General features: G+C 38.8%; 1 protein-coding gene across 8 annotated transcripts in view; it reads left to right on the forward strand.

Annotated features, from left to right (window-relative positions):
- Positions 1–14,916, forward strand: part of LOC133605873 (uncharacterized) — a 34,730-nt gene extending 19,814 nt beyond the window's left edge. For 7 of the 8 annotated variants that reach the window (XM_061959204.1, XM_061959209.1, XM_061959206.1 and 4 more), the window contains 7 exons: positions 477–618; positions 7,492–7,596; positions 7,684–7,853; positions 11,235–11,309; positions 11,406–11,508; positions 11,584–11,696; positions 14,338–14,916. In XM_061959204.1, coding sequence (XP_061815188.1) covers positions 477–618; positions 7,492–7,596; positions 7,684–7,853; positions 11,235–11,309; positions 11,406–11,508; positions 11,584–11,696; positions 14,338–14,437 — 808 coding nt within the window. In that variant the 3' untranslated portion in view covers positions 14,438–14,916. Of the gene's footprint in view, positions 1–476; positions 619–7,491; positions 7,597–7,683; positions 7,854–11,234; positions 11,310–11,405; positions 11,509–11,583; positions 11,697–13,259 lie in introns of all 8 variants that reach the window. The other variant, XM_072913232.1, reaches the window with a different exon arrangement.
- Positions 14,917–17,500: the final 2,584 nt, after the last annotated feature.

Here is a 17,500-nt window from a genome sequence, read left to right on the forward strand (position 1 = left end):
CACTATGGTGTTGCACAGATGTGTTTATAATAGCATTAAGTCAGCTTATTGTGGGACAAAACACACCCGAGAGTGACACCCTTTCTCCATAGCTTGTGTAATAAACAGATGTGCGTTGCGCCAACAAATAAATGAAACATTGTCTACTCTATGCTAAATACAAGACCGCATTCAAACTTATACAAACCATATACACATTCTGATTTGTCTTAAAGTTTATTTGACACTTTTTGTTACATATAATGCAGCCTATCCACACAATTTAAAACTGCTAACATTAATCTTGTGACTGAGAGAGCCTTTTTTTTCTTTTTGCATGTTGTTGCACTCTGTCAAGCACTCTCACAGGCTTACAAAGACAATAACATTAGAGCTAAAACATGATTAAAAATATTGCACTAAATATTTCTGTAATTAATCACAATTGTTTTGTATCATATTTTTTTATTATTATTTATTTTATTTTGCCTTTTAAGGTTCTATGGAAATCGCTCCTTCTGTTTTGAGAAGCTGATGAAATACGAGAAAGCCCTGGCCGACGCCGAAGTGTCACTCGACTTGTGTCCAGGCTGGATGAAAGGCGTTTTTAGGAAGGGACGAGCTTTGGCCGGTTTAAAGGTGATTATTCTTGCTATAAACATCCAATGTAAATATGCTATGGATGCAGCATCTGAGGTGCAGTGCCTAATAGAGCTTTTATTTGAGGAAAAAGGGTATATCAACATGTCAACGGTCATAGTAAAGATCAGTGCCACTTTTTTTTTTTTTTTATTAAACTTGAGGCATCTATTTGGAGGCGTCTAATGCATGGGCTATTATTTGCAAAAATGTTCAGATACATTTTTTTGCACAACTGAGCACATTTTTTACAAATAGCTTTTCTTTTTTTGGTTATCATCTGGCTGTGTTGACAGTCCACCAAGAGTTACCATGACCCTTCTAACAAGCAGAAATACACTTGGCTCCTTGCTTTTTACAGCAGCATCTAAGGGTGTCACAGTCCCCTGCACATTTGCAGCGAACACATTTCAGGAGGTAGTTTAGTCATATTGGATCTGTTGTAGAAAATTGTACATTCTTTTTTATTTTTTTTATTTTTTTTTAACAAATAAAAATTGTGCAAAAGTATTTAGCCACTTTAGATAGATAGATAGGTCTTTGTTGTCATTGCACAAGTACAACAAAACTTTGTTTTCAGCACAAACCCGTTCAAGATTAGACAAAACAAACAGTGTACAGGGTTACAGAACAGGAACGCTGATGGGTCGCCACAAAGCGTCTCGTAAAAGATGGAAAAAAGGTAAAACGCTGGGGAAGGATGAGTAAAAAAATACAATCTAGACTGGGCTCCTAAGGGGGCCCAGTCTGGATTGGGAAAAAACCTCCATAGCAAAGCACATATACATATTATAACGTACATCTCGAGATATCTAGCAACAGAGGGAAGGGAGTGCGAGGTCATGACTTCCTGGCAATCCTGGGTGACTTCAACGCTAGGATTGGACCAGAGGATGCTCCCTTCCCTTATCACGACGCTACCAACCGCAATGGCGCATACATCGCTGCCCTTCTCACCAGCTCCTGGCAGCGAACACCTTGTTCCAGAAAAGAACAGGCAAGAGGTGGACTTTCAGAGACCGAGCCTCAGGTACACAACATCAGCTAGACTACATGCTAGTGAGGCAAAAGTGGAGGAACTCTATCCTAAATGCTGAGCCATACAGCACATTCAGCTCTCTGGGCTCTGACCACCGCGTGGTCTCCATGAGGGTGCGACTGAGCCTCAGGGTCCCCAAGACATCCCTCAGGATCTGGTATGACTGAAAGGCACTCTTGACCGACCCTGGCCTATAAACCAGGTATACGGAGGAGGTTACCAGCCGCTTTCAGCAGTTGGACGAAGGTGCAGAGCCTAGCAATGAATACAGGCGATTTGTTGCTGCCAACGAGGAGGCAACAAGAGCGCGTGTGTCCGTGCTAGAGAAAACCAGAATCTCCCCGCGGTCTAAATACCCAGAGGTCGTAGCGGCACGGGGCAGGGTGGAAGAAGCGCGGCTTGGATCTGCTCGTGAGCCTATTGCGGAGAGACGTGGGATACTGAATGAGGCCAAACAGCTTCTCTTCAGTACCTACAATAAGATCAAGCGGGAGGAACTGATGGAGAGGGTGCAGAGAGTCCAGGATGCACATGGAGAGAGGCAATATGGAGAAGCATGGAAGGTCATCAACGAGATGACAGGAAGGAAGAGGACAAAGGAGGGACAGGCTGAGGGACATAGCCCTTTGGAGAGGGTGGCGACATGGTGCAACCATTTCCAAAAACTGCTGGAAACACCATCAGATGGAGGGGAGGAAGAGATACCATCATTCCTCCGTGACCTCAACATCCAGGACGGTTACTTCACGATTACTGAATTTGCTAAGGCGAAAAGCACGCTGAGAGAGGGTAAGCGTGCTGGACCGGATGGCAATCCGAAGGTCGTAAAGACGTGTGGTCTCGATAACATCATCCTTGAGTTCTGCAACCTTGCCCTGCTAGGCAACAAGCTGTCTGACGTGGTCTCTTTCCAACATCATCCCAGTACCCAAATCTGGAGACCTCTCGAAGCCAAACAACTACCGGGGCATCAGTCTGACCTGTATCACCGCAAAGGTCTACAATCGAATGATACTGAACCACATCCGGCATGAGGGAAAACCAAAATGGCTTTCGAGAGGAGAGGACCACACTAGCCCAGATCCTGGACCTGAGGAGACTAATCAAGGAGGTGAAGAAGAACAACCTGACGGCTGCAGTGTTTCCGCCAGAAAATTTGTTAGTTAAGGTGGTGTCTCTCCAGGGGGAAGGGGGTGGGTGGGTGTAAGGAACAGCGTAACTCGGCCTGTCGCCATCACGTCTCCATCTCATCGCTGCCACCACAGCCTGGGGGGGCAATAGACTACAGACTGCGGTGAAGTAGGCCGGCTTCGTTGCGTGAGGAAGCCTACAATTGTTGGTTGTGTTTTCCGCTCCATATGCTGAATAAAGATATACTATATATATCTCAATATTTTTTCCGCAAAGTAAAAACAATACACAAAACAGTCCTAGTTACCTGAGATACTAAGTATGTCATTATTATGACTTAGTAAGTCAATATTTTGAGTTACTAATTTACTAAGTCAAAATAATGACTTACTAAGTCAAAATAATGACTTAATAAGTCAAATTAATGACTTACTGTAAGTACCGTATTTTTCGGACTATAAGTCGCAGTTTTTTTCATAGTTTGGCCGGGGGTGCGACTTATACTCAGGAGCGACTTATGTGTGAAATTATTAACACATTACTGTAAAATATCAAATAATATTATTTAGCTCATTCACGTAAGAGACTAGACGTATAAGATTTCATCGGATTTAGCAATTAGGAGTGACAGATTGTTTGGTAAACGTATAGCATGTTCTATATGTTGTAGTTATTTGAATGACTCTTACCATAATATGTTACGTTAACATACCAGGCACGTTCTCAGTTGGTTATTTATGCATCATATAACGTACACTTATTCAGCCTGTTGTTCACTATTCTTTATTTATTTTAAATTGCCTTTCAAATGTCTATTCTTGGTGTTGGGTTTTATCAAATAAATTTCCCCAAAAAATGCGACTTATACTCCAGTGCGACTTATATGTTTTTTCCCTTCTTTATTATGCATTTTCGGCCGGTGCGACTTATACTCCGGAGCGACTTATACTCCGAAAAATACGGTAAGCGTTTGCAATAAGCGTTTGAAAAAAAGAGTTAAAAGTGGGGCCACATGCTGACATGCTCAACTCATCATGCTTAATTTATTACAGCATTTGGGAAGCCTGTAGTCAATTGTATTATGTAAATGTTTTATTTTTATCAACCTGTGATAGCAGGGACCCTGCCATTCAAAACTAGGCTGTTACATTACTAATGATTAATGTAACTATAGCTGAAAAAATAGTACAATAGCAATAGGAGAGACTATTCATCCCTGAACACCATGGAGTTTATGTAGGCTTTATGATGCAGTTACATTATTATATCAACTATCAGAGACAGCTTCAGGAAAGTCTTCATTTAACATAATGTTCTTTTTTGCTGCTTCAACACAGCTCAATCAACACAGAAAAAGGTAAAGTGAAATAACTTAACTTAGTTAACTGTAAGTCAATAATGCTTGTCTTCCTCTCGGACAGAAACACACACGCATGTACGCACACTCACCTTGACCTCAAGGACTGCGATCGAGCTGAGCTGCCGCTTATGTTTCTAGAATGCCAACGGGCTCATAGTGATGTTACTAGTAGTTGACTGGGAGGTATTTATTATAATTTGGGTAGAGTCCGCTGCCTTATGCTCACCTGCTAAACACTTATCTGCTCACAAACACCTATCTGCTCACCCCACCGTCTCTCCTCTCTGCCTGTGCCGTGTGCACTGGCTCTATTCGCTCTGAATACGCACTGCTGATTGGCTGTTACATGCGCTCTGAATACGCACTGCTGATTGGTTGTTACATGCGCTCTGAATACGCACTGCTGATTGGCTGTTACATGCGCTCTGAATACGACCGCTCTGCGTGTAACCAATCAGATGGTTGTGTGGGTGGGACAATGCTGGGTGCTGCAGAGACGTGCTGACAGAGGCAGAGGCAGTACGAAGCGTAGCAGCTTGTTAAGACTTTAGTTTAGGCGGTGGCTCTTTGTTGTTAAGGCGGCCACCTTAACAACAAAGCGCTGCGGGAAACCCTGGGCTGTATTGTGCTTTGACTTCAAAAAGGCATTTGACTCAATACACAGAGGCACAATGATGAAGATCCTGAAGGCTTATGGTGTCCCTCCCAACTTGCTCCGGGCAATAGAGGCAATGTACGCAGGAACACGGGCTTAGGTGGTGTCCCCAGATAGCGATAATGAGGAGTTTGACATGCAAGGAGACACCCTAGCCCCCTTCCTTTTTGTCATAGTCTTGGACTACGCACTCAGGAAGGCCATCAGTGGACGTGAGCAGGATCTTGGCCTTACCATTACACCAAGGAAGTCAAGAAGACACCCTGCAGTAGTCTTGACAGACCTTAACTACGCAGACGACATCAACCTGCTCTTCAACCGCATGGAGCAAGCACAGGAACTCTTGAGCAGAGTGGAGTCAGAGTGCGCCAAAGTTGGCCTTCGGCTGAATGCCAAGAAAACTGAGGTGATCACCTATAACATCCAAGCGAAACACCCACCACTCACAACAACAGGAGGCACTGCTCTGAAGGAAGTCAATGACTTCAAGTACCAGGGCTCATGGGTCAACTCAACAGAGCAGGATCTAAGAGTAAGAAAGGCACTTGCATGGAGGGCCCTGAACGCCATGGCCACTGTGTGGAATTACAATCTCCCCCGACAAATACAACTCAGCTTCTTCTACGCGACTGTGGAATCTGTTCTCTTGGGGCGGAATAGCTCAGTTGGTAGAGTGGCCGTGCCAGCAACTTGAGGGTTCCGGGTTCGATTCCCGCTTCCGCCATCCTAGTCACTGCCGTTGTGTCCTTGGGCAAGACACTTTACCCGCCTGCTCCCTGTTCCACCCACACTGGTTTAAATGTATCTTTGATATTGGGTTTCACTATGTAAAGCGCTTTGAGTCACTAAGGAAAAGCGCTATATAAATATAATTCACAATTCACACTTATATGGCAGTGAATGCTGGACCCTGAAGCCAACCCTGCAGAAGTCTCTAGACGGGTGCTAGACCAGAATGCTACGTGTAGTGTTCAACATCAGCAAGAATACACGTTACCAACGAGAATCTGTATCCCGGAATACACAGGGTGTGCGACAAAATAGCAGCCAGGAGCATGAGACTAGCAGGACACTGCCAAAGACACCAGGAGCTGCCAGCCAGCAAACTGGTACTGTGGGAGCCAACACATGGGCACCGGTCACGAGGACGTCCCACTGTAACATATGTGGACGTACTCAAGAATGATGCGGGAGCACAAAGCACCAACGAGCTGGCCAGATGTATGGAGAACCGGGATGACTGGAGACAACAATGGAAGGCTCGTCTGAGGACGACCTAGAGAGAGAAAAAGCTCCATCCAGCTTCCCATCAACTCTGACCATCTTCTCGGTCCCTGCTGAAGAGAAGCACCTCCAGAGCATGATGCTGCCCCCACAATATTTGACTGTGGGCATGGTGTGTGCAGTGTTAGTTCTCCACCACACATAGCGTTTTGCGTTTTGGCTAAAAAGTTAAATTTTGGTCTGGTCTGACCAAAGCACAATTTTCCACATTTGCTATGTCCCCAACATGGCTTTTCTGTTTTCCTTTTAAACAGTGGCTTGCTTCTTGCCATTCTTGCACATAGACCATATTTGTACAGCGCACGACTATTAGCTGTCCTGTGGACAGATTTCCCCACTTGTGGATATGTTGCAATTGGTCCAGAATCACCATGTACCTCATGCCTACATCTTTGATCAGTTCTCTCCTTGTTCAGCCTGTAAGTTTAAATGGACGACTTTGTCTTGTTAGGTTTACAGTTGTGCAATATTCCATGTCCGATTTATGAATTGAACAGTGCTCCGTGAGATGTTCAAAGCTTGGGAAATCTTTTTTATAGCCCAGGCCTGCTTTAAACTTATCCACAGCTTTATCCCTGACCTGCCGGTGTGTTCCCTGGACTTCATGATGCTATTTGCTCCCCAATATTCTCTTAACCAACTTCTGAGGCCGTCACAGAACAGCTGAATGTGTACTTAGATCACATTACACACAGTTGGACAGTATTTAGACTGGCAATAATCGGACAACCTCTAAAGGCAATTGGTTGCACTCTGAGAAAAAGGATTGGAATACTTTTGAACACCACACTTTTCATTTTATTTGTTAAAAAAATGTTTTGAATCGTGTATAATTTTATTTTAACTTAACATTTGTATACCACTTTGTGTTGGTTTTTCACATAAAATTACAATAAAATCTATTTGTTTGTGGTTCTAATGTGACAAAATATGGAAAAGTTCAAGGGGGTGACTACTTTTGCAAGGCGCTGTGTATAGCACTTTTCATACACAGGCAAGTTGCTAAGTGCTCAACACCAGTTAAAAAGGGGAGTAGAAAAGAAAACATGCACATGCGCGCACAAACTGAAGGCACAAAAAAAACAAGCATTTATAACCAATATAAGCACCAAAATCTTGATTTTGTTAATCAGTGGTTGCAACCTTTATGTCTATACTTTGGTAGTGAAAAAAAATAAACATAAACTTATGCCACACCAAATCATATAAATAATGCATTTTTAACGGGAACAATAAAACAAATCCTACAGGGACTGAATGGGGTTTTTCTTAGCAAATCATAGGTATTAAAAGTAACTGAAGCCCCCCAGTGGGGGGGGCTTCAGCTGCTGTGTTTTTGTCCTAAAGGTGTAAATTGTCTACTCGGTCACAGTTTGACTAAATAATGTGTTTTTCCTATACCAGAGACATGAGGAGGCAGCCCGGGCATTCCAGGAGGTTCTTCGCCTCGATAACACTTGTATAGAGGCATCCCAGGAAATGATGAAAGTGCAGATAATGCAGCTCATGGTGCATTTCAGACTTTAATTTAACCACCAGATTAGCAACAATAAATGGAGAGAAAGGTAGTGTCAAAACATCTGTTTCTTTTTCTAGGAGGGTGGCTTCACCCAGAAGCAGTGTACGGATGCCTTAATTCTCCACGGCACGGTCCAGAAAGCGCAGGAGCAGCTGAACGAGTTACGTTCAAGTGAGATGAATGCAGCGGCAATCTCACCGCCACTTCCGGGACCTTCAATTGAGGGCTTTGATAACCCAAAACCCTTGTGAGTACAGTGATCTACATATTTTATACAAGGTGAAAACTGATGCTTTATATATCTAATGCAGGGGTGTCCAACCTTTTTTGACCTGGGGCTGCATTGGGCTTAAAAAATTTGGCGGGGGGCCAATAGAGGACTGTGTATATCAAAAATCCATGATATGATATCAGTATTAGGTCCAAAACATGATATTATTGTGGAATTTCCCCCCCCCCAAAAAAAGTGCCATAGTGTCTAAAATGAAATGAAATAAAGAGGCAGGAATGTTTAGGATAAACACACTTACTGGAACTGTAGTTGAAAACAAACAATGTTGATCTGTTCTAATCATATTTGTTTGTACAAACATGTATTTTTAAGTGCGAAGAATTGTGCAAAAGCATCCACTGTTTCAAGCAAATATATGACAATTTACCTTTTAATTATGTAAATACCTCAATTGATGTTTAGCTTCACAGGCTTCAAATATATTTTCCGGGTTATGGTGTACAAGTAGCTTCTCATATTTTGTGCGGTGTGCAGAGTCCGCGCTCCGAACGGATGCTTTCCCTCAGCTGTGGTGCATCGTGACCTGCTCTGTGTTGGCTTGGAAACGCTTAAGACGAAGCGCTTTAGTACGCACACCTCCACTAAAGAGGTTATGTTTTTGCACAGATTTGTTTGTCTCTTAGCAACACAACATAAATGTTATTGATGGACTTTGATGACATGTTCAGGATATGTCAATGAAAAACATTACTCCAATCACTCTTTTTCTCCCCTTTCTCGCTCTAACCTTCCAGTCCTACCCTCTTGTCACGCCTTGCGCAGAGGATTACGGAAGATTTAGTTTATTTTTAGGCCGACCAATGCAAAAGCACTAGAAAAAACTACACTCACTAAGTTTTGTTTCAGTCTGTCAAACGTCACACCATTAGTTTAAAGATTTTGAAACCGCTACAATACCGTTACACTTCAAATAAATATATATGTGTATAAACATATATTTATCTGTGTATGTATAAATATATATTTACATTTGTGTGTGTGTGTATATATATGTGTATATAGACACACGTATATGCGTATATCTACACCTATATATATATATAATACACGTACAGTCGGCTACCAAAAGCGCCTTATTGCAAGGAAACTTGCCAAGGGACATGTAACCAAATATTAACATTGCTGTATGTATACTTTCGACCCACCAGATTTGGTCACATTTTCAGTAGACCCATAATAAATTCATAAAAGAACCAAACCTAATGAATGTTTTTCTGTGACCAACAAGTATGTGCTCCAATCACTCAATCACAAAAAAATAGGAGTTGTGGAAATTATTGGAAACTCAAGACAGCCATGACATTATGTTCTTTACAAGTGTATGTAAACATTTGATCGCGACTATATATATACAGTGCCCTCCAAAAAATTGGAACAGTGAGGCCAATTCCTTTATTTTTGTTGTAGACTGAAAATATTTGGGTTTGACATTAAAAGATGAATATGAGACAAGAGATCAACATTTCAGCTTTTATTTCCAGGTATTTACATCTGGATTTGATACACAACTTAGAAGATAGCATTATTTGTAATGGAACATGACATTTTTAGGTGAGCAAACATATTGGAACATATAAACTTAAAATAGATTAAAGTGAATAAGACTTAATATTTAGTTGCAAATCCTTTGCTTTCAATTAGTGCATCAAGCCTGTGACCAATGTTCCCTCTAATTTTTAATGTTTGTGAGCAAACGCACAAACTCCCTGAGCATTCAGTGGAGCACATGTGAGCAACATCAAACGTGCACACTGTGGCCACACCAGCGTCACACCTGTCCCAAACCTGACATCATAACAATTTAAATGTTTTATTAAAATATTTTTCTGATATAAGTGATTTTGCCCTCTTACAATGACAATAACAAAAAAACATGTTTTTCATGACCTATGTGCTAGTATTGTATGTCTGGCTGCGGGTCCTGCCTTTAAAAGAAATGTTACCCCTTTCAGAGATTACTTTTAGTTCCTGTAACTTTCTGTCTGTAAAATACATCTTTTTATTAGCATTTATGAAATCTAGTGACAATATTTCATGAATAATATCCTTAGATTAACATTTTTAATAAATGGCAGTAAAATAAGTACACATCTGATTGAGGAGTCAGAGTGTTACAACCTGGCATTTACACATTGTGTGGCGTTGGGGTTGTCCGACTTTTTGTGTGGCCTAAACGCCACACTGGCTAAGTGCCATGAGTGCGTGTGTTGGTTCTGGTGAGACAGAGCGAGCGGCTTCTGTTGAAACGACGGATGACAAAGTTGGTTTAAGACAAAATGTTTCTGAGTTCATTTTGCTGCTGCCATCATGTGTTACATCATCAATAAAGATAAAGTCTCAGAAGAAGCCATGCAAGCCCAAGCCATGACATTATCTCCGTTGTGTTTCACAGATGAGCTTGTATGTTTGGGATCATGAGCAGATCCTTTCTTTCTCCAAACATTTGCCTTTCCATCACTTTGGAAGAAGTTAATCTTTATCTCATCAGTCCATAAAACTTTTTCCCAGAATTTTTTAGGCTCAGCTCTGTACCTTTTGGCAAATTTCCAGCCTGGTTTTCCTATTCTGTTTGCTAATGAGTGGTTTGCATCTTCTGGTGTAGCCTCTGTACTTCTGTTCATAAAGTCTTCTGCGAACAGTAAATTGTGATACCTTCACTCCTGCCCTCTGGAGGTTGTTGCTGATGTCACTAACAGTTGTTTTAGGGTCTTTCTTTATAGCTCTCACAATGTTTTTGTCATCAACTGCTGATGTTTTCCTTGGTCTACCTGTTCGACGTCTGTTGCTTAGTACCGGTACACCAGTGGTTTCTTTCTTCTTCAGGACATTCCAAATGGTTGTACTGGCTATGGCCAATGTTTGTGCAATGGCTCTGATTGATTGTCCATCTTCTCTCAGATTCACAATTGCTTCTTTTTCACCTCCAGACCGCTCTCTGGTTTTCATGTTGTTTGCACCTCTCAATGCAGTCTGCACAGGCAAAACCTATCCTACCCAATCTGAAACTGAGCTCAGACATTCAGTGCTATTTATTGTTTGAATAATCAATGTCATTAGGAGACACCTGGGCAACAAAACACACCTGTCAGTCACATGTTCCAATACTTTTGCTGTCATGAAAAATGGGTAGGTTCAAACAAAAGGTGCTATCTTCTAATATATATACTGTATTTATATATATATATATATATATATATATATATATATATATATATATATATATATTAATTAAATACTGTATTGTAATATGAAATACATGTAAAAACTATATATTGCACCTCCATTTAATAATTGTTTTTGGTGGAGGTAATGATGCAATGTTTATTTTTCTAACAGGGAGCTGTTTCCAGTCTGGGTGGGGAGCTTAAGCACTTCGGTGACTGAGTCTCACCTCAATCAGCTTTTCAGCAAGTTAGACCAACAAAACAACACAACCAAAAACAACCACTATGAAAGTGATTATTTTTTAATAGCTGTAGTAATAATAATAATTGTCTACTTCTGCAGGGCTGGCTTTGTTCACAGCATCAAGATCCTGACCTCCAAACAGTGCGCCTTTATCAACTTTACACAACAGGAGAGCTGCCAAGAAGCTATACGCAGATTTCACGTCAGTGTCACCTTTTGGAAATACTTTTAACACTATTTTTGTACCAAACTAATATATAGGCTCACGTTTCACCAGGACTTTGAGCTGATGGGCAACCATATCAGCGTTCGATACCCAGACAGGATGCCAATTGGTATGGGCATCTCCAGGTCAGCCCTCAAGGCTCAAGATGTCCGAAACAATTACCAGTAAGTATACATAGTGTTTACTCAACTGCAGGAAGTACTAGGCGCCTCCTGTATTGACCTAAATAGTCAGACAATTTAGAAATTAATTAAATCATTTTGACGATTTTACTCATAAAATTCCATTGTTCATGTTTGGTATTAAATAATAGGATTATCTAAAAAGAGTACAAGATAATTATACAATTTTAGAATATTTTGATATTGTCATATAATGACATTTTCTTGTAAAAATGTAATCTTCAGCAGACAACCATTCCGGGATATTTAATTGTCGTAACATCTTGTGATATTTTATCTTTTTTCTCGTAACTTATTTTGTATTCAATATTCAATCAATTGTACCAGTTTCATGAACCAAATGACAAAGTCATAATAACATGTATATAAGGTACAGTGGTACCTCAATTTACAAGCTCAATTAGTTCCACAACTGAGCTCGTAACTCAAACACATGTATCTGAAATTAATTGAAATCAATTCAATCTTTGCTTGGCACTCCCAAAACACCACAATTTAACATCTAAAACGCCTTTAAAAAAACATTGTCCAAACCCAAGTTGATACAGTCAAAAACTTAAAAAAGATATGTCCAAGGCACATACAATTAATTAATTGATTAATTAATTATATCTACCTGTCATTATTCGTAATTATGAGTTAACTATGGACAAAATGCGATTGATCGCAATAAATGTTTTAATCATTTGGTAGCCGTAGTCAAATTATTTTTTTTAATTTAAATCTTATATGATTTTCAAACGACCTCTTTACAGGCGCTATTTACCTTAACATGTTATATGTAATTTCAAAATAACAAGTAATTATTACATAGTAATAATCGTTTGACTTTGTCATAAAAGAAAATTGTAGTGAAAGCAAAACTTTTTTTTGTAAAAATTGCATTTTAATTTGTAACACTAAATATATTTGTTATATTAATAAATATAACTATTGTATTTTTTATTTTATCTACCTTTTACCAAAAGTACATTTGGTATCTTCTTTGTAACCTGTAGCCCTTTGAGATTTCCTGATAAAAAGATCACTGTAAATATGATTTATTTATGAATCATCAAATATTACACAATATTTATTTTATACCACATAATTTTCAGTCAGCAGCTTTTCCAAAAGCGTCAGTGTAAAGGATGCTACGTTGTATTAAGACCAATTGTATTCCCCTAAAATCATGATAGTAAGGCAATATATTAACAGTACTACATTATTGTAACAGTTCGCTATTTTTGTCGTAAAACCTTTCCTGTAAAAGGTATGTTTTCTTTGCTTATAATTTATTTTGTATCCAGTATTAAATAGTTTACGATAATCTCTAACATAAAATCATGTTTATTTTTATTCAATATGACCGTTTGTTTTGTTCCAAACCTTTATTAGAACCCTTTTTAAATGTCAGCTTTACAAACGCCATGCCTGCTACTGTTCGGTCGGACTTGACTTGAATTAATAAGTCACTGACACTTAATCACTGTATGGGGCTGCAACATGAAAAGTACACGTTGATGCAAATTTGTTATTAAAAAGGACTCATTGTGTTGTTTGTAGGCAATATGTGGGTAAAGGCTACTACGGCTACTCCAACAGACCACGTCCAGACCCCAGAGGCTACCCCAAATACTGAATTGCGTACCTAATTTCTGTTTTTAGCATGTTCAATTTGCGCTAAATTTAAGATATTTTTATGTGTTTCTGTTTAAAATGACTACTTTTGTATTTTTATTTGACTTTTGTTGAATCAATTTTGGTGTTCTTGCTCTGTTTTTCTCATGTACTGGGTAACCATGTTCTACAATCTTGCATTTTAAACAATGGATGATGCAGCAGGTTTGACCTATTCAAACCCTGAAGAGTATTTTACGATTGTCTAATTAAAGGAGGAACGCAATATTCCAATCATTTATGTTCATATTGAACAATTTTAGATTTATATAAAGACAATAAGGTGTTTCGATACAGTATATCACTGAGCTGAATGGCTTACTAGGCACAAAATTCTTGTTTTTTTATACTTGAGAAAGGTTGCTTATTCAGAGAATAAGAAATTCATCCAGCTATCCATTTTATACAGTTTGTCCTTCTCTGGGTCGCAGGAAAAAGCATAATTTACTTTCGGTAAAAATTGTATTTTTAAATCGAATCTAAGTGTCTTTTACTGCAAAACTAAAAAACATTTGTGGTCTTACTTTTTATTTGTATACAAAGTCCAGGAGAACTTCTCCTTGTCCAGGAGAAGCTCTGTTACTTTGTTGTAAAAGTCTAATCAACTTCTGTTTTGTCTGAAATCCCAGAAAAGTTTCTGACTTTAGATTTATAATCCTCCATATTGGCTGTCAGAGTGAGAATAGCATAAAATAAAGAAACTACTTAGGGTTGCGCAATGATATTGCAATATAAATTTGACCTACGATACAGATATGAATAGCAAATGTCCTATCGCGATGCATGTTGACACATTATAGCCGTGTCCTGCAAAATGGAGACTGACAAGCTGCACCAAACAGGTCGTTATTACAAAGAAGTGTCCTGACACAGATGACTAGCTAGCGTAGCTAAAACACGTCCTTCCACAGCGCAGAGACCCTTTTAAGTTACCAATCTTATAACTAACATATCTTCCGTGCAGCATTCTCACTGGAGGACGAGGAATAGCTAAGCATGCAACGCACCGAGCAAGAGAGAGCAGAAGATCACAAAAAGCACTACTAAGCGCTGAGCTAGCCTAAATGTAAGTAGCAAAACAACAGACAAGTTAAGTGCACTTTAACAGAAGTCGAGCTCATACTGTGTCACAATGGAGACTAAGCAGCTATGAACAGGAAATAAACTTGTGGATTAAGAAGTTTGGAGAGTGAAAAATACACAGAGAAACTACATGTCTGAAAATGTAAAATGATGCTATTCGTTTCTACATACCGGTACATCATCAGCCAAAGGACAAGTCTGTGTAACCGGTTTTGACATGATGTTCCAATTTGTATACCAAAGAATATTTGGTGATATAAACTGTTATCACAAGGTAGTAATATATATTGCAAAGTGATTTCTAGGCCATATTGCCCCTAAAAAGCCATCCTTGAAACCACTTCATTGAAGTACGAAGACAGAACACTGCCAGTAAGTTTTGGGATTGAAAAAAAACTTGACATTGTAGAAAAAGTTGTATTGACAATGAAATAAGTATTGGTATTGTAAAATAAAGCACAAAAATTCAAAAAACAATATTTTTGTGGATCTTTTTTTACAGTGTTATTGTTTAATCACTATTTTTCTGTGCTGATACAGTAGTAACATTGCCTTTTTCTTTGGATTTGACTGTTAGCTACAGTATGGGCCTGGTTTACTAAAATCCAAATACCACTCCCTAAACAGCGTGAGCAATCTATAAAATAGTGTGTACTATTAAGGGGCGTGTTGCATGTGATTTACTAAGACTGTGTACAATTGTAAAGTGGTGCAGATTGCCTTATTTATATGAGGATTTTGCGTGTATACAGTTGTGGTCAAAAGTTCACATACACTTGTGTAGGAGTGTATTGAGTTTCCAATAATCTCTCTTAATTTTTTGTGATAGTGTTTGGAGCACAATACTTGTCGGTCACAAAAAACATTCATGAAGTTTGGTTCTTTTATGAATTTATTATGGGTCTACTGGAAATGTGACCATATCTACTGGGTCAAAAGTATACATACAGCAATGTTAATATTTGGTTGCATGTCCCTTGGCAAGTTTCCCTGCAATATGGCACTTTTGGTAGCCGTCCACAAGCTTCTGGTTGAATTTTTGACCACTCCTCTTGACCACACAACTTTCCTCCAGAAGGTCTTATCTTTATCCATGTGATGTCAGATGAATCAAATATTGAGCTGTTTGGCCACAATACACAGCAGTTTGTTTGGAGGAGAAAAGGTGAGGCCTTTAATCCAAGGAACACCATACCTACTGTCAAGCATGGTGGTAGTATTATGCTCTGGGCCTGTTTTGCTGCCAATGGAACTGGTGCTTTACAGAGAGTAAATGGGACAATGAAAAAGGAGGATTACCTCCAAATTCTTCAGGACAATCTAAAATCATCAGCCCGGAGGTTGGGTCTTGGGCGCAGTTGGGTGTTCCAACAGGACAATGACCCCAAACACATGTCAAAAGTGGTAAAGAAATGGCTAAATCAGGCTAGAATTAAGGTTTTAGAATGGCCTTCCTAAAGTCATGCAATAGATCAAAAGTAAAATGTTTAAAAAGCTAATTAAAAATAAGCTATAAACAAGTACAGTGCCAAATAGAAACAGCTTCTCGGTCCGTTAAAATGGCCTGAAATTCCCCCAAAGTGATCAGTTCATGTGGCCTCAAATCCTTTTGTAATTCATTCCATTGAATGGAGCAGCAAATCTGAAGGCTTTTTTTTTTTTTACCAAGACTTGTGTTGGCTCGAGGAACCAACACGCCAAGGATGTCTTGTGACATTTAACTGTAGCGACTGGTGTCTCTACACATAAAAGTACATAAATAAGGGGGAACCAGACCAAGATTTATGAATAGAAACCATCCATCAAGAAAATCTGAGGACCAACAAAGATGGACAGTTTGCGTAAAAAGTGCAGAGGTGGACAAGGTTGCTACAACCAGTAATATAATGTAAGGCGCAATGATATACAGTATCCAGTTTTTTCAAATAAGTGTCGGGTGCATTCATAAAAAGCAAGTCTCCGTAATCTAACAAAGGCATAACAGTGGTCAGAATCGACGGTTTCTAAAAGAAAAAACAAATATTTGATTTTAAGTATAGCCTCAAGTTTTTCTAGTTGTGACTTGAAAGACAAGTTCTCATTAATACCAATCCCCACATATTTACACTGTATATGTCATGACCATTTCAAATTCAACCTTATGAGAAGTTGATATTTTTGGAATGTTCAATGGCAGTCGTTTTGCCATTTGAAAATAACATCACCTTAGATTTCTGCATTTAGTGCTAGTGTCAGCTGAGTCACCTGGGACTGGACAACATCAAAAGCAGCCTACAGGAGCACATCAAACCTAGTTTGTACTCAGGAAATTGTTATGGAATCAAACAGAAAGGAGAAAATACATTTATAACAAAAATATTAGTATGTATTATGTTAAAATTATACCATTCCTTTTATTAATCTCTAATGAGCATAGCCTGCCTCCCCTGACCGCATGCAGTACATTGAGGTCATTTATATTTTTTACAACCTGTGCAGTATTGTGTGTGTGTGTGTGTGTGTGCGTGTGTGTGTGTGCGTGTGTGTGTGTGTGTGTGTGTGTGTGTGTGTGTGTGTGTGTGTACACATATATATGCATATAAATAATGTGTGTATATGTGTGTGTGTATATATTCATATGTGTGTATATATATATATATGTGTGTATATATATATGTGCGTATATATACTGTATATATATGTATATATGTGTGTGTATATATAAAATGTGTGTATACACATGTGTATTTATATAAGTGTATATATGTGTGTGTGTGTATATATACGTATACATATATATATGCATGTATGTATATGTATATATGTGTATATGTATTTATATATGTGTATATATAAGTATATATGTATACATATATATGTATGTATATGCATATATATACTGTATATATGTATATGTATGTATGTATATATGTATATATAAGTATATATGTATACATATATATGTATGTATATGCATATATATACTGTATATATGTATATATATATGTGTATATGTATACATGTATATATACGTATATGTGTATATTTGTGTGTATGTATATATA

The sequence above is a fragment of the Nerophis lumbriciformis genome, linkage group LG05 (genome assembly GCF_033978685.3).
Source record: "Nerophis lumbriciformis linkage group LG05, RoL_Nlum_v2.1, whole genome shotgun sequence".
In the NCBI taxonomy this organism is placed as follows: domain Eukaryota; kingdom Metazoa; phylum Chordata; class Actinopteri; order Syngnathiformes; family Syngnathidae; genus Nerophis; species Nerophis lumbriciformis.